Source organism: Condylostylus longicornis, unplaced genomic scaffold (assembly GCF_029603195.1).
Source record: "Condylostylus longicornis isolate FDR11 unplaced genomic scaffold, ASM2960319v2 ptg000040l, whole genome shotgun sequence".
NCBI lineage: Eukaryota > Metazoa > Arthropoda > Insecta > Diptera > Dolichopodidae > Condylostylus > Condylostylus longicornis.
The window spans coordinates 4,036,070-4,061,189 of record NW_026578009.1 but is presented as its reverse complement, the minus strand read 5'-3'; the positions used below and the strand labels follow the sequence as shown (position 1 = coordinate 4,061,189).

Here is a 25,120-nt window from a genome sequence, read left to right as displayed (position 1 = left end):
TTTACTAATCATGATGTTATTTTACCTGTTTAATCAATAATTTTATTTTACATAACACTTGATTAATAAATTTGAGTATTAATCAAAGTTATTGACAGTAAAATCATATTGGCTAGAATATTTTAAATTAAAGGATCAATTTTATTGAAATTTAATTAAAATCTTTAAACTGAAAAAGTTAAAAAATTGAATATCTTGTTTTTAAATAAATCTTGAAAGAATTTTCAAAAAGTTGGAAATCTTGAAAATTGCCTGCTTTTAGGCTTGTTTATTTTACGATATCTTATTAAGTAGTACAACACTATTACATAGATTATTTGTATTAGTATAAATTGAAAGGATTCTTAAGGATATATAATTAAATATAAAAGTCTATGTAACAACTTTATAGTGGATGTACTTAACGATTTAAAGGGTTATACAATAGCCCCACCACTCTATGTCATATATGGATCATTAGCTGTTGAAAAAATATTAATGAGAACATCCCTACACATAAAATTTTTTCTGTTATTAGCAATTATTTATATTGCAGGTCTCAATAAATAATCATGTCTTAAATAACTGAAACTGGTTTTGTTAAATAATGTTTTTATCAATTTTCTATTGCAAAATATTTTTCAGCTTATTCTTAATTTTGTTATGTATAAATACATAATGCCTAAGGAGATACGAAAAGTTCTTACCTCGTAATAAATGTTAAATACGAACTCTATTGCAATGTAAACAGTAGCAGATAGTAAGGTTTTGTTGCTTTTTCATAAACATTACCTCTGGATTTTAAAATATTAAAGAAATACCAACTGATGTACCTAGAAGTATGCAATATTTGTATAATATTTTAAATTGGAATATAAATGAAAAAAAAAAACAGGAATATAATAAATATATAAAGGAAAGTACATAAATCAAAATACTCAGCAAAGTAGTGCAAAATACTTTGCAAATAAGGTGCTGTTTTGTATAGAAATCCTGGTATTTTAGATTAGAGTAGAAACGAACTTGTTCGTATAAATTTGAAGTTTAAAGATTTGAAGTAAATTTTTTACAAATTTTTTGTCTCAACTGTATGACGCTTATAGTTTTTCATGTCCTTAAGTAGTATGCAGTAATTATTATGTATTACGACTCTAAATATCTTCGTACCTACTGAATATAATTAAATTATGCCATGATATTTTTTATTATAAATTTTTTCTCTTTTAGTATTTATTGTTATTCTCGATTCACATTTATTGAATTTCTAGCTGGGCAGCATATAATATAGAAAAAGTGAATTTATTATTTATGTTCCAATTAGATAAATTAATATAAATGAAACAAGTAGAATACAAAACTCTGGTTCATAATGCTTATATACCTATTTAATCATAGTATATACTTTAATTTTTAACTAAATTCTGAAATAAAATAAATAGAAGAATTATTTTTAAAGCATCATTCATTATTCAGTAGAAATAAACATTTTTAAAAATTATTAAAAATATTTGCATCGATTTTTATGCTTAACCCAATTTCTCAAAAAGCATAAAATTTTTTATAATATTTTTAATTAATTAATATATGTATATATAATAGATTGATATATATATGCATTCGAACATTAAAATTATAGGTACAGACAAATTATATCTTGGATAATAAATAGCCTAGCTATCTATATACTTTTTTTTTTTTTTGAATATTATAATGAATCATTTTTTAATGTATTATTAGGTCAGTATTCTTTAACATTGAGTTATTTTTGAACTCAATGTCTAAATAGAAATCTATACGAGAATAAATGTATGTATTTTTTTATATAAAAAAGTGTTTCATTTCATGAGTATATATTTTATATATTTGTATATGTATGTGATTTGCTAAAAATTTTATATATACATATAAATAAAGTGAGAAAATGCCTACACATAAAATATTTTCTGTTATTAGCAATTATTTATATAGTATTCACCTTGTTGTTTAGAGGTGGAAAATATCCACAATTTTTATGACTTTTTCATGGTTTTCTCAAAATTTACACATAATATTCATCTATGAAAATATATCTGACTATATACATAATATAATAATCTGTATGAGATGATTTTAGATGAATATTCAATTTAATTTTTTTAATATAGAATATTCATATACATAAAATTTTATGAATACATACAGAATTTGCGTCAAATATGAGCTGTCGAATATAAAAGTAAAATGAGATGAAAAATAAAAGTGGTTTTTTTTATTTTTTTTGGACAAAAATAACAAAATTAACCAATTTTAATTTTATTCTATTGAAAAAAAAAAATTTTTCTTTGATATTATTATAATTTAATGAATTGAAAGGATAAAATATTGAATACAGAGTTTTAATATTTACGATAATGAAAATTCTAAAATTTCTTTTTATTAAATTTACCTTGCCATTAATAAAATATTAATTTGACAAGGTCAATTATTTTTCTGTTTGCTTATCTATAATATAAATTGTTTAAAATAAAGAAAATATAACATTGAATTTAAAAGTGTTATACACAAAATTTAGCAAATTCGATATGTTGTTAACATTGTGGAAAAAAATTATTTGCATGTAGGATAAAATTGAAAAATTTTCCTCAATTTGATTTTGTAAATAAAATTTTACTATACAATCGCGTATATAGAAAAATAGTTTTTATTCGGAATCGAATTTGTGATATTATATAGCAAATTAGTTTCAAATGCAATATTGACCCTTTTATAAGAGATCGTAATTTAAATTTCAAAAATATCGTGTAAAATTTTAATTAAAATATAATGATAATAGGAATATAGGTACATTTGTACCTAAAAAAAATTGAGAATCGGTTGCAATTTCAATTTATATATACATAAATTTTAATAAAAACTTAATTGATGTAAATTAACCACTTCTTCGAACATATATATATTTCAATTTTAAATAAAGTACTTGTAATATTGAAGTCATATTCAAAATAAAAATATATTATTACAGGTATTACTCACTTAACGTAATTTGTGGGACCCATTATTTCCCACACTCAGCAAGACCATGAAAAAAATATAAAATAGAAAACAATTTTATGAATAGATATTAATACGCTCTCATTTCTCTCATTATATTTACAAAAACCTCCGCACCAAAATTTGAAATTAGTTAAAGCTTTTCAAAGAGAACAAAAAATGCTGAGCATAAAATATGGAAAACGAGAGAAATTTAAATTTTTATGTAAAACCCGTATTGATGCCCGTAAAACAATTACCGAACCAGTGAATTCACCTTAAATTTGTAATACTCGTTAAGTGTTGCCAAATTTTATAAATTGATAGATCTAGAAATGACATCATACTTTTATTATTAGGGGAACCACTTGTTAAGTTTTGCTAATTTTATTTTTAGGTAAAAAATAAATGTTAAAAATTATATTAAGCGAGAGAAAAATTTATGATAATTAAAAAAATGCAGCAATGCGTCTCATAAAACTACCTCAATGTATGAAAAACTTGATAAAGGTCTCTGTGGAATACAAATTTCGCTAAAGCTAATCAAACTAAAGGCCCATAAATTAACCAAAATTGAATAATTCAAAAAAAAAAAAATTCAAAATTTCAAAGTTGAGTCAATTTTTCTTAAATTAGGTATGAACATGGTCTGAAGTGATTTTCGGTCTCAAAAACATTTTTACACGTGGAATTACTATGTAATGTAGATAGTTTGATAAGAAGTTCTTCACAAATACCATCTCATAATTACAAATTTCATACCAAATAATAAAAGTTACCAAATAAAATCTAGAAGAAAATGGAAATAATTTGAATTTCTCATTTTCTTTATAAATTAAATATTAAAATATTTCAATTATTTATAATTGAAATTCTAAAAGAAATTTTAAAAATAAATAAAATTACTTCCCACTACTTTTTTTAATAAATAAGAAAATTAAAAAATGAAAAAAAAAAAAAATAAATTTTAAAAATTTTAGGCGCATAATGAATGGTTTGGTTTGCCAAGTTAGTAAACATCGTTCATTGTTGAAAATTTTTTTTTTCTAAATAAATTTTCATATTTTAAGAGGATAAACATAATATTAAAAACATTAAGATTATTTATACACATATACATACTTGTATAAATATATTTTTGAACATAATAATATCAACATTTATTTAAAAGCTTTAAAAGTTAAATAAAAATAATAATTTTAATTTTCCAAATTTTTGTTGGTCATAAAAATTTGTATATAAATGTAATTATAATATTCTAATATAAATATACCCTCATTATGATAGTATACATACAGGATGCTTTGCATAAGGTGGCAAATAATTCTTTGATCAATTCTCAGGAATGATTTTTTGATCAATTTCCAGCAAAAAGTTGTATAGGGGGGGGAGAGAACCATACAACATAGAGTTATCATTGGGAGGTTGTTTTATGCAGGCGATTGATTTTTCTTAATTTTCAGTCGGACAACTACTTTGATTTGAGCCACAGTTTTCGAGATACATCTTGTCAAAGTCAAAATTTTTGTTTTCTTTTTGAAATTTTTTTTAAAAAACTCGAAATTTCTTAATCCATATAACATTTTCCTCTATCCCTCATAGTTTTTCCAGTAAAACGTGTTAAATGTATTTAAAAATATGCAAAAATATGAAGAATTTTTAATTTATACTGGATTTTTTGGATTACAACTATTCTGTTATACAAAAAATTATCTTGTATTTTAATGAAAAATTTTCATTAAAAATTCAATTTTTCAAAAATTCAATTTTTTTTTACAAAATTTCAAGTTTTTATCTTAAATATTATAGGAGATTAGTAAAGAAACGCATATGAAATAGGCAGACAGGGTGAAATTAATAAGTACAACTTTTTTTTTATGTTGGCTAATAAATTATGATAAAAATGTAAGAATTAATTTCTCTTACTTCTTGTATTCTTCAAATAATTGACAATTAATTGAATTTTAACCCTTGTAATACAAATTCTCTCTTAAAACGAACTATCATACATGTATCAAAGTATATAATATGTTTGATTGTGAACAAATTTTTATTGCAAATCACAACATTATAAAAACTGTTCTATTATCAGTACTGTTTAATAGCTATAAATTTTTCTTTATTTATATTTTCTTATACAAATTTTAACATTTTCAAGAAATAATTTAAAATACATAAAATGCGTATGTATGAATATACTCGTATATTTTTTCAAATATTATGTAAAAATTTTTGTATTATATAGTTTTCTTAGTAACTCTAATATGAAAATTATTTTTTCAACGGAATAACAAAAGAAAAACAAAAAATTAATAGAGAAATTTTTGAATGAATAAACGTAGGTGTCCTCCCTATAATATATATACAATAAAAAGCCACCTCTTGGTTTCAATTAATCTTTTTGAATAAACAAAATTTTACGGGCATACAAACATATGTATGCCAAAATACAATAACTAAATAAATGAAATTATTTGTTTATTAATTTTTTTTTTTTTAAATTTGACTGACGATTGCGCAAGTTACTTGAATAATAAGCTTTACAATTTAAAAATAGAAAATTTCTTTTAAATTTTCATATAATTTTTTTTTTTTTTCTTATTTTCATTCTTTGCCAAATCCAAATATAATGTCGTCAGCATTTATTTTTCCAATTATTATCATTAATAATAAAAATATTTTGTAATAATGCTATAAGAACAATATCTATATATGAAATATACATGTACTCACATAGTGTGTGTACATATGTGCTCTGAAATATTATAATATTAAAATTAACTGTTAAAACATTATGACGTTAAATGTAAACTTTAAAAATTCATCATGCAAAAATTGCTTTGGTTTCATTTTATAGAGGCGTTAGCAGTGGGTGCATTTTTTTCCTTCTGATTTTTTGTTAAATATAGATTTGATATAGAAAAATGTACGTATATGGGATTATGAATACATATACATATGCACTGAATATGAATGATAATACAACAATTTTTTATATCCTTGTTGATGCTCTCAAATGTGTATGTTGCTGTTTCCTCTTTGTTTTGCACTTTTCATTTGTAATGATTAAATTGAATGTTAGTTTAAATGTTTATAATCATTCTATATAGATTTTGTTGTATGTCAAACTTGTATGATTACCATATTTTTGTATGAATCATTCTTGCATGAAATCGTCCATCAAAAAGTCGTATATTATTACTAGCATATCAATTTATTATGTATATTTTTATTAGTTGTACATGCTTAATGGAAAATATTTAAGGTATCACGTAAAACTGAATAACTAAAGTAAATAACATACGAGGAAGATAAGTAATCATACATATTTGAAAATAATTTAGTATCTACATTTTTTCTTTAACATATTTTTTAGTATATTATTATATTATTTTAAATACTATTAATGTACTATTATTTATTTAAGGTATCATTTTGACCAATACTTTATAAGGCAACACATTTCTTTTGCTCAAGTGAAAATATTTTTTTTAAGAAACAGTTTACTTAAATTATTCTCGTGAGTACAAATGTATAATATGAAAATTCGTATTATGGAATAAATAATATTATTGTCTACAGTTAGGATGAGAGCAATGATATTAAAAGAAGGCGTTAATGTGATGGATTATTCGACTCACTGACTAAGTGAATTAAAATAAATACATAATTATATTATAAATCAATTGTAAATCAAGAAATTTGCAAAAGTTATGACCCGCCTGAGTACTTTCTAACATTAGTGTTTGAAAAATACCTGTTTTTAATAAGGATTCATTTCAATTACCATCTTGTCATTTAAATATATTGTCAAAATATGGTATTATGCCGGCTGTGATGGCCCATAACTTTTTAGAGGGGCACGTGAGCAAATTTTGTTTTTTTCTAGAGAAATAAGTTTCTCACCAAAATCCATTTTTAGCACTTTTCCAAAAAATTTTTGAAAAAAAGTGCTTATTAGTTTCACTCTGTCCGTCCGTCCGTCCGTCCGTCTGTCCGTGTGTCTGTTTACAAAACTTTTACACCCTTGAAGATAGAAAGCTGAAATTTTGTATGTACATAGATTTTTACTAGAAACTTATTTTCGTAGAAAAAATTTTTTATCTATCTCCCCCCCTTTAGAAGTTATACCCCCCAAAACTCTAAAAATTCCATTCTTTAACTATTTAGTGCAATGAAACCATAAGGATTTTTCAAATTTTGCAAACGCAGAAAGGCAGTGGCTTGCTTCCCCTAGCGGGGTATACTAAAGGTTAACTTTAGAAAAACAAAATGGCCGCTCAAATTTACCGTTATCTAAAGTCCGTTTTTTCCAAATTTTTGATGTCGTTTATTTTCTAGACCCCAACCTGTAGAAGCTTGAAATTTTATGGACTTTTAGACATTAACAAATAGTTCATTTCGTTGGAAGAAAATTTTTTTCCATCTCCTTCCCCTCTCAAGTTATTGCCTCTTGAAATTTGTAAAATTTAAATTTCTGACATCTTATATTTCCGAAACCGCAAGCTTTTTCAAATTTCTATAAACACAAAAAGCTAACGGTAAATTCCATGACATTAAAAAATATAATTATTTTTCTTAACTCACATAATTAAACCTTAAAATCGAGCATTATGTTAACCCCTCTTTAAATTAATTTTTGCTTTATTTCAAAGACTGCATGTATGTATCATCCTAAATATATGCAATAGTAGAAAGAGTTTTGTATATGAATGAAAATAATTTTTAGAATGTGTGATAGGTATACATAGACTGTATTTAAAAGCAGAATTTTCACTTGCTGAAGGGAAAAGTGCTACAATACAAACCATTGGTTTGACCCAACTTTATTATATAAAATTTCGGCTTGCTATATTTAAGAGTGTAGAAGTTTTTTTGAACAGACGCTCGGAGACTAACCCGTCTCCGAATTGTGTTGATTTAACAATACAATTTTTTCCAAATTTGTTCGAAATATACTAAAAATGAATTGAAAATTAGATAATACCTTAATTAAAATTTGTTTATGAATATCAATAAATCTTCCGACCTACTAGTATCCTGGGAGAACTGACCTGTAAGTGCTGTTATAAAACGAAGCTTTCGCATTAAATCGTTTAGTGTTAAAATATTTGAATAAGTAATTCAAATATTCCAATTATATTACGTGAGGTTCACATTCATTTTTAAAGTATAACATCAAGATTTGATTGTTTTTATCTTGTCACACACTTTAATTTACATTTAAAATTCATAATTTGTTTGAATTTTCTTTTAAATTCTTAAAAACATTAACATAACATGGCGTAACAACTTCATTATTGTAAATAAATCGCACATATAAAATCAACGTTTTTTTTTTCATTTTGTGCGAATAAAATTAGATATACATGTACGTATTGGAACACAAGCATACAAATATAATTAATATCTATTTATACATATATTATAATATAGTATAGAAATTTAATATGTACATACATACAAATATTATAAAAATATTCTCATCAAATTTAGTAGCAAGTTGGTGTTTTCTTGTTTGTTTAAAGTAGATCATTTCGATGTCATAGATAATTAATGATTATGTTTAGAAATATTTTTCAAGTTCAAGTTTATATGTTTGTCTATCAAGATTTATATAAAAATAAAAAAAAAAAGAATTGTACTAAAAGTGACTCAAAGTATGACGACAAAATCTTAATTATTATGTTTATTTCTTATAAAAAAAAATTATAGGGTAAATTTATATTGTGTATTTAAATATTTAATCTTATGTAATAATTTTGTGCTCTCATAAAGGTGATTCATCTGTAATTATCAAGGATTTTACTATTTTTAAGTGAAAATATAAAAGATGACAAGGAAGAGTTTTTTTTTTTGTACATGGTATGTACAAAATTATTGTAAGATAATTGAAATTCTTTTGTCTACACTCATCAACTTATGATTTATTTTAAATAACATATTCATTAATAATATATATACATACATAATTATATTAAAAATTAATAATAGCTTAGAAATTTTCTAACATTATATTGTGTAAAATGTACTAGTATTTACTATACTGTATAATAACTATAGTACAATTTGTATTATATTGTACTTGTGCACAATTTTGCATTAATATAAGTTGGATTGTGTTTGTACTCGTAATACAGCCTGTGTATTATTGAAAAAAAAACAAATCATACAGTGTTTGATTCATACAATAAAATGTTTGAATAAAGTAAATAATTACAAAAAACTTTTGCCTGTATGTATATGTATAAGGATTTTTTTTGCACATAATAAATTTGACAGAATATAATAATAAGAATGGATATCCATATGTAACGGGTTAGTGGTGTAAAATAAAATCAAAAAAAATGCTACTTTACATGAACGGTTTAGTGAAAAATTAAAATTGTAAAGTAAAAATTGTAGTTGTCTTTCTAGAAATGTTAAGTGATTTTTTTTATAAAAAAAATGTCAACGAAATGTCAAAATAATTAAAAATAATATGTGAACCAGCAAATATGTATTTAAATTATGATTAACTGGAACTATATAATTAAGTTCATGTATACAATTTTCTTTTATAATTATCTGTATATTCATCATATACAAAAAATAAAAAACAGTATCTGTCAAAAATTTACTCCAAATATTCCGATATTAGACTAATTTTTACTGTTAGTGCTCAGGCAAGCATGCAATTTTTAATATTTTTCAATTAATTGATTGCTTAATCGTTGCGCACGCATCTAAGTTACTAAATTATTGCTTGAATTCAATTCGATTGCGTTAACTACGAATTGCAAATCACTTGGTTAAAAAGTACAAATTTATGGATATGTGTACGCGATTGAACATATACCCACAGATGAGGATCTCAGAAGCAGAGTATAAAAATGAGTATAAAAATTTTTTTTTGCTGCAATCGGTTATGTACATCTTCTAAAATCAGTGATATTAGTTTTCTTTTTCTTAACTTTTAAGAAAATAACTTTTTTCTTATTTATTTTTCACAAAAGTACTTTTGCTTTCGTGAAAATTTTCTGATTTTATAAAAATTTTCTGATTTTTCAAAAGCAAAGTTGCATAAATCACGTTGTGGCTTAGGCCACTCTGCTTCTGAGCCCCTCATATATGAAATACAAGTAAAAGTAATCAAACAATTGCAAATTGCATATTTTGAGTGAGCCATTACGTGAAGATCCGTAACATATTTTTACTCCATTTCCTATCTTATTTTTCATAATATATTTTCAATTAATCTACTTAAAAAAACGAAGAGTTATAATATAATGATCCTAAAAAAAAAATATGTTTTTTTTTTTTTTTTTTTGTGAAATGACACAAATTAATATTTGACATATCATTTAGATTATTTCTACTAAAATCCTAACACTATAAATAACTTTGGCGCCCTTATTTTCCATACACCAATTTATATTATTAATATAAATGTAACAAAGAACTTAATAGTGACTTTTAAGGTTATTCGTATATATGTATGTATGTATGTATTCGACAACACATTGCATATATATATATATATATATATATACGAACATAAAAACAACACATTGAATTTCTCCTATTTTTGTTTTTTTTTTTTTTGGAGCAAAACAAAACATTGAAAAATACAGTTTATAAACAAAAAGAATGAAACCATAAAAGAAAATTAAAAAATAAAAAGAAAAAAAAAAAAAAAAAAACAGAAGAAAACTTTATTATTTTCTTTAATGAAATTGACATTTACACGAGACAATTATGACGCATGCTCACAAATCAATTTTCAAATATTGACAATTTGTTATAATAATTATGTGATATAAAACTCGTAGGTATACCTACATATATACATACATACAGAAAATTACTTTCTTTTCTGTTGCTGTTGTCTTCTTACATTTTATAACAATATTAATTCTAGTGCTATTTTCAAAGTCGTGTGTGTCAAACTACAAAAAAACAAAAAAAAAAAATTTTTATGTTTTTAATTTTAAAAAAAAATTTAGTGATTAAAAAAAAATAAAAAAGAGAAAATTATGTATGAAAACAAAAAATTAATAAAAATTTTGAAATAATTTTCAAAAATTATTCCTTTAAATGAATTCCTGTTAGAAAAAAAAACCACAGAAAAACAAAATAAGAAAAACAAGAAAAATTTAACAAAGAAGAGAAATTTTTTTTCTCTTCTTTTCATTTTTTTTTTTTTTGTGCTTTCATTGTAAATTCCTTTCTAGAGAATAAGTGTTATGTTACTGAAAATTAAATGTTCCATAAATTTAATAATTAAAAAATTAAAATTAAAAAAATTTTTATTAAATTATGAAATCTGTAGAGGATACTACAACAAAATCAGTAAATAAAGATGATGACGAAGATGAAAAAGGTAAAAGAAACAAAAATTAATAAAATCCATTCAGAATTTTTTTTTTTTGGGGGAAATTCAATAATAAACGAAATGAAAAAAAAAAATCCTTAAAATATTTTCATTTTGTTTTTTTTTTTTATTGATTACTATATGCAAATTTTTTTTTTATCGCTAATAGAAATTAAGATAAGGATATACATACAATGTATATGAGTATGTATGTATATGAGTTTATATACCATTGATATTGAGGTTTATATGTTAAAAGCATTTTTAAGAACAAATAGAAAATACAATATTATAGTAGATGTAGTATATAAAAAACACCAAGAAAAAAATAAAAAATAAAAAAAATAAAAATAGAAAAAAAAAAATTTTTTTTTTTTTTTTGTTATGAAGGACAACGCGATATTTTCATACACACACTATTTTATATATATATACAATATTTATATGTATATATTAACATAATATATGTATGAAATTTCAAAGATTTCTGATAGTCTCGATTTATAAGGTTAGACCCCAGATATAGTGCATAATAAAGAATATACAAACTCTTTTTTGCTCTTCTTTTTTGGAAATTTAATTTACTCTTTTTTTTTTTTTGTTTTGTTCTATTGATTATCCATGTATTCTTTGCGGGGTTCAAAGGTTTATTTATTCTGTTTATTATACATAAAGATTTGATTTTTATTAGAATCTCAAAAATTTAAACAGAAATTTAATTATACAATATTAATTTAATATTTAAGAGTTTTCGCCTTTTTTTGTTTTAACATCTATTTTTATATGAATATTTAATATGCCTGATTGTATATATATACAATATATATTCCACTACTAATATATATATATATATATATATATATATTAGAATATTATGCTTTTTACTTAATTGTATATACCTTTATGAAAAAAATTGAATATTTTATAATACATATATAAAATTTATTAATAATAATTTTATTTATGTTTAAATACTTAATATTATAATGTTGAAAAAGGTTAAGTAAAAATAAAACATATAATATACATAGAGGCAACAAAAAGAATTCTTTAATTAGAAAATAATTCCATATATAAATAGCGTGAACTCACAAGAATAAGTAGAACTGTTTAAATTTTTTGGTACGTTTTATAATTCATATATATAAATATTGTACTCAAATTTGATATCTTAACAAAAAAAATTAAAATTTTTCTAAAAATAATGATAATTAACAGGAAAAAAAAATATTTGTTTTCTATATTATTTAAATTTAATAGAAATAATAATATCATAGCTAATATGTTTCCGCAAATAATTATACAATTATTATATTATGTATGCAATGTATTTATAGTGTATATACAATTAATATGTAATTTACATTCTAAAATAATCATTGTATTTAATTAAAATTCATAAATTTTAATAAAATTTTATTCGAATTCAATTATTATTATATTTAAATTCTGATAATGTTCTATTTAAATATAACTTAAAATTATTAGCATATAATTTCTGTATAAGTAAAATTTCTGAAAGAAATTTATTGTTCATTAGTTTATGTCTATCTTCTTAAGTCAATCATAAAATTTATTTAAAATACAATATAAGATCTCTTTAAATACAACATAAGTTCAATTCAATAAATAATACTTGAATTGAATTAAATGCTAACTAATGATTCGAATTTAGTTTAATATAAATTAAAATTTCTATAATCTAGCACTAAATACTCAAATTTTAATAATTATTTGTGTATTGAAATCAATGAAAAAATCAAAACTTGAAATAAATAAAATTATTAATTTTCATTTTATATTAAAAATTGCATTATTCGCCTAATACTCGTATATTGTAAATGAACTGTTGACATTACACAAAATTTCAAATTAATGAAAAAAATTCTTAAGTATTTACTTTCAAAATATTAAACCAAAAAAGATTTTCCTCTCTTCTATAAAGAGATGTTAGCGTTCTAGTAAACTGTTATGTTAATGTCGATACCAGTGATAACGTAGAAATAAGAATTAATATTTCATATTTAAATTACGTAGCTCTTAACCATTTTCTTAAAGGGTTGTTTTAAAAATGAACAAATTCTCGTATATATTTTATGAGGTCTTTTTGGTTTTATTTAAACTATTATTCACAATTAGTGACATAGGTCACATAGGTATACATAATATTATAATTATAAATTTCAAATTTAAAGAGAAACTACTATCTCTTTTTTTCCATTGTATTCTCTATGTATTGTAAAGTTCATGATAACTTGACCTTAAATCAATTTTGTATTATAAAATAAAATGTAGGTAGCTTAAATTCTAATTGTTTAATTATTTAATAAAAAAACAAAATTTTTAAAATTTTTTAAGTACATTACAAGATTATTGTCTCCTTATATCTATATATAATTAATAAATCTTATTAATTATTTATAAAAATTTTATTGTTTTTTTTTTTAATTTTTCCTTCATATTAATTCTCTTTATGTTTCAATAACATTTTGTGTTTGCATTAATGTGGGAGTTTATTTTATTTATAAAATCATTTCAGTTTATTTCATATACACACATGTATGCGTAATTCATGTATTTATGATATCCCTTTTAAAAATATTTTTCGGTTTTTCCCAAACAGGATATGCAAGTACAGTGTAGTATACCATTTTAATATTTTGCCGCCTACATATACATTGAATATTAAATTTAGTATTCCATTTATGTTTTATTTTTTTTTTTATTAATTTTTAAGTAATCTTATATATCAGAGTATCAGACATAATTAGGATAATATTTTATTAGTATATATATACATATTGTACATATTTATGTAGTAGGTATATATATGATTTTTAAAGAATCTTGTTCAAAAATTTTTTCATACATTCGAATAAAATACTTTTTTTTTCTTTTAATAATAAAAATTAAAATTCCTTTGAAATTTTTATGAAAAAACAACATAACTGGATACAAGAATAAAACAATAAAGAAAAAAAAAAGAGTAAAATAATGGTTTTTTTTTTGGTTTTTTTTTATTGAAGAAAATTTGTATGAAAACGTAAAAGAAAAGAAAACACAAAGAGGAAAAAATCAACTATATAAAAATAATAATATGAAAATATCCTTTATTTAGAATTTAATTCTCTATAACCATTCACTCTCTTTTTATACAGAGTGGTCCGGTAATAGTGTTAAGCCATTCAATGTGTTATTAAAGAAATAAATGATACGAATTGGGGAACTCAGAAATCTTGGAATATTTTCAAAGGTTTAAAATTTAAAAAAACCCTGTCCAACAAATATTCGAAATAGCTTCGAAGCAGTTGACGTAAGATCAATGTGCAACTTTTTTTTCTCAGTAAACAGAATTACATAATAGCAATTCTAATTATTGATGTTAGAGTTACCGTTTTCCGGAAAATAATGCTTTAGCATAATACTTTGGATTAGGAAATTGAAAATATTTCAAAAAAACATGATTATCGCTACTTTTTCCTCTACAATTTTGCAATTCATAATTTTTATGTCAGTCACACGTATTGTTTGTTAGATAAAGTTCAATAATTTATGTAAACAATTTTCGGGATTCTTTTATTAATAGGAAACGGTAAATCTAACATGTATATTAACATTACCGTTATGGAGTTTTATAAACAGAAAACAAAAAACGTGAACATGATATTGTTCTACCCTTAACCATTTCAAAACTGTTATAAATATTTGTCAGATAATATTTCTTAATTCTAATTTTTTAACTATTCAAAACTACTCTTAAACGTACGCGTTCAACTTCTCATTGCTTTACTCACACGAAAATAACCGCTTTAATATTAGTTGTGGGACCATCCTGTCTTAATAATAAATTTTTTGCTTGAGGCTAAATGTATTATAACCAAGTCATTACGCTTATAATTAAATTAAAATTAATTGGGCCAAAAAATTATTTTCCATATTAGAGAGTATACCTTTTTGTTTTTGAACTTATTTTGTACATAATATACACAAGTACTTTATATACATATTTATATACATAAATATTTAAATTATATACAGATGCATACAGTATGATATAAAGATATTATATGATAATAAAAGTATAAAAAACTGCGTAGTGAACCTTTTAAAAACTAAAAATCCATTTATCCATTCTTTTTGAAGCATAGCTATACATAATATATGTATATCTTGTGTATTTTATATAATTGCATTATTTTAAAATATAAATATTTAACAAACACGAGTGGGTATACAAATATATGTATATGTATATTTGTTTATAAAAAATTCAAAGAAAATTCAGCTTTCACGTTGCCAACAGAAATTCGAAGAAATTGTTTGATGAATGAAAAATTGTTTTTCTCTTATTTTTTAGATTTTATTATGTAAATATTATTTTTAAAAATGTTCTTCATATAGCTCATACTTATACATATATGTAATTGTAAAATGAAATAAATCAAAAATTTAAGAATTTTAAATTATTGTTATAAGAAGAGAATACGTTCATATGCACCTTAAACCTTTTCGATTAACAATTTTTTCTTTTGTAAACTATACCGATTTCTTCTCATTTTAATTACTCTACATCATTTTTACGATTTACACAACATTTTTTCCGACAGAATTCATTTTCTTTTTAATAAATGATCGATTTTAATTCACAATGGCTTTAAAATTTTGAAATATTTTGAATGACTTCTAGATTTACAGGAAAACAAAACATGTTGCTATAAAAGCTCCTACTGCACACAAAGGTTTATACAAAAATAAGTTCATATTGGTTTTTGAAATTCTTTGTTTCGATTTAAATCTCTCTTTCTTATATCAAACGTTTCAGAAGCGTTTAGTAGACGCAAATCGAGGTCAAAATGTATATAATGCTTATCATGAAAAATCGACAACATTAAAATTGAAGCTGTTTATATTTTTAAAGGAATAGTCTAATTTTTCATATAACAATAGTAAAGAAGACTTTGCATTCATAATATTCCTAAATTTCTGAAAATGTTGTTTTTTTGAATTGTGCCATTATTGAATACATTATTTTATTAAATATGAATTGATTTTATTAAAAAATAACAATATGTGATTGTGTACATTTAAAATATAGTCTACGTCATCTTTGTACATAAAAGGCGGCACAAACAAATTGATGTAATATACGTATGTAATTATTAATACAGCATAATAATTAATTATTACTAAAGTTATTTTTTATTATTTATTGAAGAGAAGATATATGATGTTGGTATTCTGAAATGTAATCAAATTACATTATTGTGAATTGGATATAACTGCGATAACCATACACCATGGTGTAATTGTGCCTCTTTTTTAAATGTCCTATATAATATGATTGAGAGAAGGAATCGCTTAAATACACTTATCTCTGTAGATGGCTGTTATGTTTATGCGTTAGCTACTTCTCCTCTCTCTATATAGAAAATTTTTTAATAAAAAATCAATTTAAGAGCTTATTCCTAAACATACACTCAACTACAGTGAATTTTATTCATTTTATAGAAATAGAGATTATAAACAGTATGCATATAAGCATTTAGATTTTGCTTTCTTAAATTTTTGTTCATTATTTAAAATATTTATTCTTTATTGCGCTCAATCTCTAAGAGAAGTTCATGTTATATAACAGATTTCTATTCTCTGTATGTTAATACAAAACTAATAAAATAATTTTTAAATGTTTGTGAATTTTTCAAAAAATAATAAAAAAATGCAAAAAAATTTTGTATTTCATTTTTACTAAGAAATTGAAATTTTCCCTTTTAATACCTCAGAATTGCCCTGGATCAACAAATAATATTTATATATATGTTACTAAATATACTTATATATGTATATAATATTACAAATGTGATAGTTCACGATAAGATAAATCATAGTTAACGATAATTTTGTGACTATGAACTTTCCATATTATTGTCGATTATAAAAATAACTTGGAAACATTATACTTAGTAATTACGAGTAACTTATATAATAACAGATATGTGTATAATAAATATATGTATAATATATGCATGTGTGTAAATAAAATATTTCCATTTAACACCTACTTTGTATATTGTTATAGAAATTTATGACAAAAGTTAAATTTAATAATATCAATATAAAAATCAATTTATGTGCAATGTTAAAGTTCAAAATGTATGTATATACCCCATACTTGATTGAGATGATAGGCGAAAATTATAAATTAAGGTTATATACAAAAATTATACATTATATATTTATATGTGTATAAAGTTGGGAAATGCAATATTATCAATATTTATTTATGTAAATTTATTATCCTTAATTTGAAATCGTTTTTGTATAATAGAATGCTATAATTACTTGGATGTATATAGTATGGAGTTAAATAGTATGGATATGCTGGATATTCTTTGATATTTTACGAAATTTTAATAATTACATTATCTATATACAAGATAAAATGTAAGAATATATTTATATAGAATAAAAGTAATTAACATAAATCAATGTAATGTAAAAATATCCTTGGCAATACGAGCCTGCTACTTCAAACATAAAATATATAGCACGGGTACAGGTACACTTATCATTTATAACTTTGATTTTAAGGGAATGCTTCCCTTTCTGACATTTATGTTTAATTATAAATATATACACGTATACATATAATTATAATATTAATTTAAAACATTTTGATTATATTGAAAAATAACGAAGGTCACTGATAAATTTTCATTTTCACACAAATTTCATTAAAAAAATTAATACCAAATGTTTAATATGTGTACAATTGTTGTTTTTTTTTTTGCGAATTTATTTGTAATTTAAGAAACCAAGGAATGATTCGAATTTCCATTTTATTTAAGTTAAATCCTTAAGTTAAAAATGGCATTTATAAATGGAGAACGTTTTGATATTTTAAATTTTTTTTATTTTCATTCAGCCTTCACTTACGTTTTGGATGTAGATTTGTAATTTACCTTAAACTGAAAGAGATTAAAGGGTTTATTCTTAAAAAAAATATCTGAGAATTCGATATATATGTATATAAGTATAAACGTATAAGAATACAAAATTTTAAAGCCATAAAAGAACGAGATATTGCTTTTATGATCCTTTTCAAAAACCTATTAGAAACTGTTATCACATAGAAATTCGTAATATAATATGGGATGTATATTCAGTTAGTTCCGACGTGATGTAGATATTTCCGAAAAAAGAAATACGAATGACCTTTTAAGGGGTTTAGCTTATAATTAAATTCTAAGTGTTTTGTTGAAGCGAGCCATTAAGGAACGCAAAGAGCCTGTTACTTAAAATCTTTTACAGATGTATATTATTACTGCTCGTAGATCGATATTGAAAATGATAAAAAATGGCCAACTATCTGAATTTAGTACCTTACGAACAAGGTAGTTTTACTGAATTCTTGACAGGCAGGGCTGATAAAAATTTTAAAATTTTCATCAAATATACTGCATGACCAAGTATATCATTAAAAAGGTTTCCGAAATATGTACATCTTTTATTTAACAGGTCCTAGGTGTTTACACATCCTTTAAAAGCCATTTAAAAAAGGTTTGAGTTAAGATAATAAATAAATGGGGGTATTGAATTTGAGCAAAGATCAAAATTGAATTTTTTTATTTGTTTTGTTCTTCTTTTTCCACCGCAATCCATATAAATTTCCCTGGAGCTTTCTAGTTTAATTATTGCACTAATTAAATAATTAGAAATAATGGTTAAATTTTTGTTAAAATCATATTAAAAATATTAAATTTTGACTGAGTCACCTAAAAATATGCAATATTTTGTGAACTTTATAAAAACATTTTAATGAAAGTTATTTAAATATTTTTTACTTTAATATTCTTTATGATAACTTAAAATAAAATTATTATTCAAAAGAATATACGATATACGGATATTAATTAATATAATTAAATTTCAAAATTTTTGAACATAGCTATTGTTCACATCAATAAAAATCGTCACCTCGAACTTTAATTACACTTAAAGCAAAAATAATTTTGTCATGATTTTTTTTCCCATTATCTAATTGTCTTCGCTTGTTCCTTGAATGAAATCAATTTTATTTACACATACATACTTATACAATTACATCTTCTCTTGTGTGCATATGTATAACACATTGAATACACATTTAACTAAATAAATATTATTATATATGACATATATATATGAATGGAAAATATAAATTTTTTAAGAAAATATTAAAATTTCATACATGCATGTACACAAAAAGCTTTTATAATATAAGCATGTAAACACATGCGGATCATAAACGTATATTTTATAATTGAAATTGGTGTATCCTTTGATTTGGGTTAATCACTTTGATCCCTACATTTTAGGTTTTCTTTTAAAGTAAGAGTAACGCGTGGTTAAACAAAACATATGTCATTTACAAGGTTAAGGAAAATTAATGTTATATAGAAAAACCAATTACAGGATGTCGGGGGAAAAAAGGTGACATTTTCACTTTTTCACCGTTTTTATTGAATTAAAATTGGTTTTTCTGTCTTAATCTTATAAAAGAAGAAACTCCCAAGTTTTAAAAAGATTTTTTCACTTTTTTTTTTGCAATTTCTCAGTCATTTGAAATTAAGACTATAGAAAGAATCAATAAAATTTTAGAAATTTTTAAATTTTGCAAAATTTAATAAAATTTAATTTATAAAATTTTAGAAAAACAACAAAAAATTCCGGAGAAAGCTACAAAGGTAGCAGGAGAAAATAGAAGGCTTTTACCAAATCCTAGTTTGATATATGAAAGAAGATCAAAAGATATTGACGAATGGCTGGATGAAATGAAATTTTATGCATGGAAATCTCGCGGAATACCAGAATCTCGTCGAAAAGAGGTAATTAAATAATAAAAAAATAAAAATAAAAATTATCAAAAAAATCCTTTTTATAGTTATGGTTAACTTTAGCTGAAAAATATTTTCATTCAAAATGTATTAATTGGCAAGAACGAAGAAATACAAGCATGTACGTTGAAGATCGTGACATGGAAGACCAAATAATTAAGGTTTAAAAACTAACAAAAACAATTTTAAATAGATTTTTATTTGAAATTTTTATAGGATCTTCATAGAACTGGATCAGCATTTTGTTCCGGCCCAAACAGTATTATAAATCAGGGAAAACTAAAGCATTTATTATTAGAATATGCACAATGGAATCCGAAAGTGGGATATTGCCAGGTAATTTAAACGTGTATTCTATAAAATTTTGAATTTATATTATTCTTATTTTATATTCTTTTAGGGTTTTAATGTTCTTGGTGCATTTATACTTCAAATTATGGAGAAAGAACAAGAAAATTCATTAAAAATTATGGTATATCTACTTGAAGGAATTCTTCCACCCGGTTATTATAGTGAATCATTAGTAGGACTTCAAATTGATATGGCAGTATTTAGGCAATTAATGTTCGAACATTTACCAAAATTAGCTACACATCTTCAAAATTTAGAAAGTGGTCAAGGATATGATGAACCCCCACTAACAAACCTTTTTACAATGCAATGGTTTTTAACAATTTTTTGTACATGTTTAGCTATGCCTAGTTTATTACGAATATGGGATTTAATATTTTTAGAAGGAAATGAAGTTATTTTCCGAACTTCTTTAGCTATATGGAGTATTATGGAAAAGTATATATAATTTCTAATTATAATAATTGTTGACAATGAGATTTCCCTTTTAATTCATTTTTATTTAGATATGTTGCAAAGATGAATAATATTGATGATTTTTATGGTAATATGGGAATATTATTTCAAAGATTGTGCAGTGGAAGTATGTGTGATCCAGCGGAATTAGTTAGAATTGTTTCAAGATTCAAACCAATTTCTAATTTACATGTTTTACGTGTCAAACATAAACAACTTTCCGAACGTAATAAAAGGTATATATAAAAGATTATTTTTATTATATTACTTACAAACTTACATATTTGTTATACAAATTTAATTTTAATTTCAGGCCAAATAAATTAAATCAAAGATCTGCTTCAATACCTTCATCATCTCAGTCAATGATTAATTCAACTTTAAATCAAAAATCAATTCGGGATGCAAACAAGAAAGTTAATATAAAAAATATTGATATGTCTGTATTTAAAAAACAATATGAAAAATTAAAAAGGCGGCCATCTTTAGAATTAAATGCAGTTACATTAGGTAAAAAAGCCCTGGATGGAAAAACGGCAGCAACATTTACCGTAAATAAATTTTGGTCTAATGCTAGTAATAATAATCTCAAAAATAATAATAGCAATAGCAGAAAATTATTAAAATCAAATGAAAACAGTAAAGATAGTCATATTATCACTATAAATAAACATAGCAAAAAAATAGATAATAATTTAATGCCTCATCATCGTCATATGAAATCAAAAAAGAGTCCTGATATAAAACAACTTCCTAAACCAGAACAATTAGATAGTTTAATAAATAATAAAGATGAAATAATTCAATCAAGTGATAGCAGTAGTACCACTAGTTTATGTGATAATGATGATAACGATGATGACAGTTTGTATGAATGTAGTTCTCTTAATCTTTACTATTCGGATAGTATTGATGAAACATGTGATAATTGGCCAAATATTGATATGAAAAATTCAGAAAAGGAAACTTCCGAAAATGTTAGTTTAATATTGGAACAAATTGCTTCGTATAGTGCCAGTAATATTAGCAATAACATTATTAGCGAAACTGAAAATGAAATTGAACAAAATGTTGAAGAAAACGATAATCAAGTATTATTATTAAAATTAAATGTCACAAAGTTACCTGACACAGAAAATATTATCTGTGATGAAAATAATTATGAAACTAATTACGATAAAAACCTAAAAAATGAAATTGTTATACAAGAAAAAGAAGAACTCAATGATAAATTCGATTTCGAAGAAATTGAAAAATGGAGAGAAAAATATTTAAAAACCCCATTAGAAGAAGAACAATTAATAGACAATCCGCCTCCACAAAATCAAGAAATTAAAATTGTGAATATTAATGATGAAACTCTAAATATAGACTTAAGTGATTCACAGTTTTTGGAAAATTCTATTAAAAATGATATTTCTCCGATAGTAGAATTTAAGAGTCATATAAAAAATGAAAATTCAACAAATGAAGAAACAAATTTGAATAAATCTGAATCGATTACTTCTGATATAAAAGACAAATCAAAATCATCGGAGAGTTTGGAAAAAATGTCGATATTATTTTTACCATTTGAATCATCTAAAGAATCTAAAGTTTCTGATGAGGATTTTAAAACAAATCCGATAATTTCTAAAGGTGAAGATTTGCATCAAGATAACTCAAATATTGGAGAAGAAGGAGTTACAAATGAAGTTTTTGATAATATATTTCAAAATGAATTCAGTCAATTTGCAAAATATGCTGTTAAAGATTATCTTGAGGGAATTCATTACACAAAAAATGGGGTTGAAGAAGATGGTAAAACCAAATCAGAAACAAGAACTTATTATGATGTTTTTAAAATAATTGAAGAAAATTCAAAAGTTCTTGACAGTTTTTCGAAGAAATCAAATAATATTATTTCTCCAGCTGAAAGCTCAGAAAATATTCAACAAGTATCCGAAAAAAGTGATGATAAATTTAAATCAAGTCCAATTAAAGATGACGATTTAAGTGAATTATTCCCAGATGCAAAAACTATGAAGAGCAATCAAATTGATTTAACAATTGGTGATGAAATGAGCTCATCAGAATGTAATACATCTAGTTTACCAGCCGATGGTAATGAAGTAATTGATAAAAATAAAATTGAATTAAAAATTGACACAATAGAAAATGAAAATGACTACAATTCTTGTAATACAACGAAACCACAATTAGGATCTTTATTAGGTGAAACTAAAAGAACTATCGACGAGATCGATGATGAATTATTACTTAGTGATAAAAAATATTATCAGACGAATAGAATGAGCAGAAGTTTTGAAGAAAAAATTGAGCGTGAAATTGTAAATGATTTTGAAATTTCTAAAGAAAATTCAAAAAGTTTACAAAATTTGGAGCATAATGATCGTATTATTTTAGAAAAACTTGATGATTTAGATTCCTGTAAACTGAAAAGATACGAGTATTCCCCTGAAGACAAAAATGACTGTGAAATTCATAAAAATAATTCGAATCAGATTGTTGAAGAAATCAAAAGTTTGCATGAAAAATCTAATTCATTACTAGATCAAGGCCCGGAAAAAAGGGAAACAAAAGCTAAGGATTATGAAATTTTTAAAATAACTAAAGATTTATCCATTAATTTTGAAGAAAAAGAGATGTTTGACCAAAGCAAAAATCGTAAAAATATTCATGAAGAAGAAACTAATTACGAAAATAAAAAATCGACAAAAAATCGTGATTTGATTTCTGAAAAGAAAAATTATGAATCCGAATCGGAAGAATATGATCAATACTGGTTCATTGAGAAGCCAGAACAAATCGAAAAAAGACGTGATTCATTACGTAAGCTTATTAGTCCGGAACAAGCGACAGAGAAAAGAAGAGATTCATTACGTAAATCAATTAGTCCGATTGAAAGCCTTAAAGATTCCTTGTATGGCTCAAAAGACTCATTATATGATATAAATTTAAAGAGTTTCAAAGAAGATTCTTCATATAAGTACGATGCAACAGAAGATTTGTTATCAAAAATTCGATTAACAAATTTAGATGAATTAGATCAAAAAGAACGTAAAAGTTCTTTAACACGACAGCCTTCAATGATTGGAACTGAAAAAATAATTTATCCTAGTACAAAAACGGTTCGAATTTTAGAATCACCAAAGGATAATATCAGTAAAAAATTTCTCAATAAATATGATGAATATAAAAACGATTCTAGTTTTAACGATGAATATAATAAAATTTCAATTAATAAATCAATCGAAAGTAAGAATAATATTTTAAATCGTTATGGTATTAAAATGAATGAAGTAGATGATGAAAATGATTTGAATAAAATTAAATTGAGATCATCTTATGAAAATCAAACATACGATAGAAAATATTTTTCACGTAAAGATGAAAGCGATTTTAAAGAGAGATTAGAATCAATTAAAAATACAATTAAATTTATTGATGATTTATGCGATGAAAATGATAAGGTAAATCGTCGAAAGAGATGTCATCGAGATGCATTATCTAGAAAAAGTTTAATATTTGATGATCTATTATCAAAAACACCATCAACATTAACAACACCAGTTATTCAAAATGAAAATGACAATAGATATAAAAAAGTTACAACATTTTATTCCTCTGAGCAATGTTCAAATTTAAATAGTACTAAATATAATAATGATTATGATGATAATGATGATTTATTTTCAACAAAATATAATTATTCTAATAACAATAATACTACATTAATTGGAAAAAATACAATATATAAAAGAAATAGTTCATATGAAAATTTAAATGTTCAAAATGAAAATCAAGATTCCGATAATTTACAATATAGTTCAAGATATGAAGAGAAAGCATACGATGATACTAAAGAGAATGTTGATTTTGAAAGTATAGAAAAACGAAAATCTAAAAGTTATAGTAATATATATTTCAGTAAAAATGATTAAAATAAAGTTAAAATTAATATTTTGTCTTATGTATAACGAAAATGAAAAGAAAATATTTAAGGGAAAAATTATTTAAGTGCCGTTTTATTTGTTAAAGCTCAAAATAAATTTGAATTTCATTTGAAAAGAAAAATGATTTTTATTATAGTCGCAAA

At 23.2% G+C, this 25,120-nt stretch overlaps 1 protein-coding gene across 1 annotated transcript; it reads left to right on the top strand.

The window, feature by feature from the left end:
* Positions 1-11,119: 11,119 nt before the first annotated feature.
* On the top strand, positions 11,120-25,079 carry LOC129609547 (repetitive organellar protein-like). The gene is made up of 7 exons (XM_055521520.1): positions 11,120-11,350; positions 20,030-20,205; positions 20,262-20,375; positions 20,431-20,550; positions 20,615-21,003; positions 21,072-21,257; positions 21,335-25,079. The coding sequence occupies exons 1-7, from the start codon at positions 11,287-11,289 to the stop codon at positions 24,963-24,965; spliced, it is 4,680 nt and encodes a 1,559-aa protein (XP_055377495.1). The 5' UTR covers positions 11,120-11,286; the 3' UTR covers positions 24,966-25,079.
* Positions 25,080-25,120: the final 41 nt, after the last annotated feature.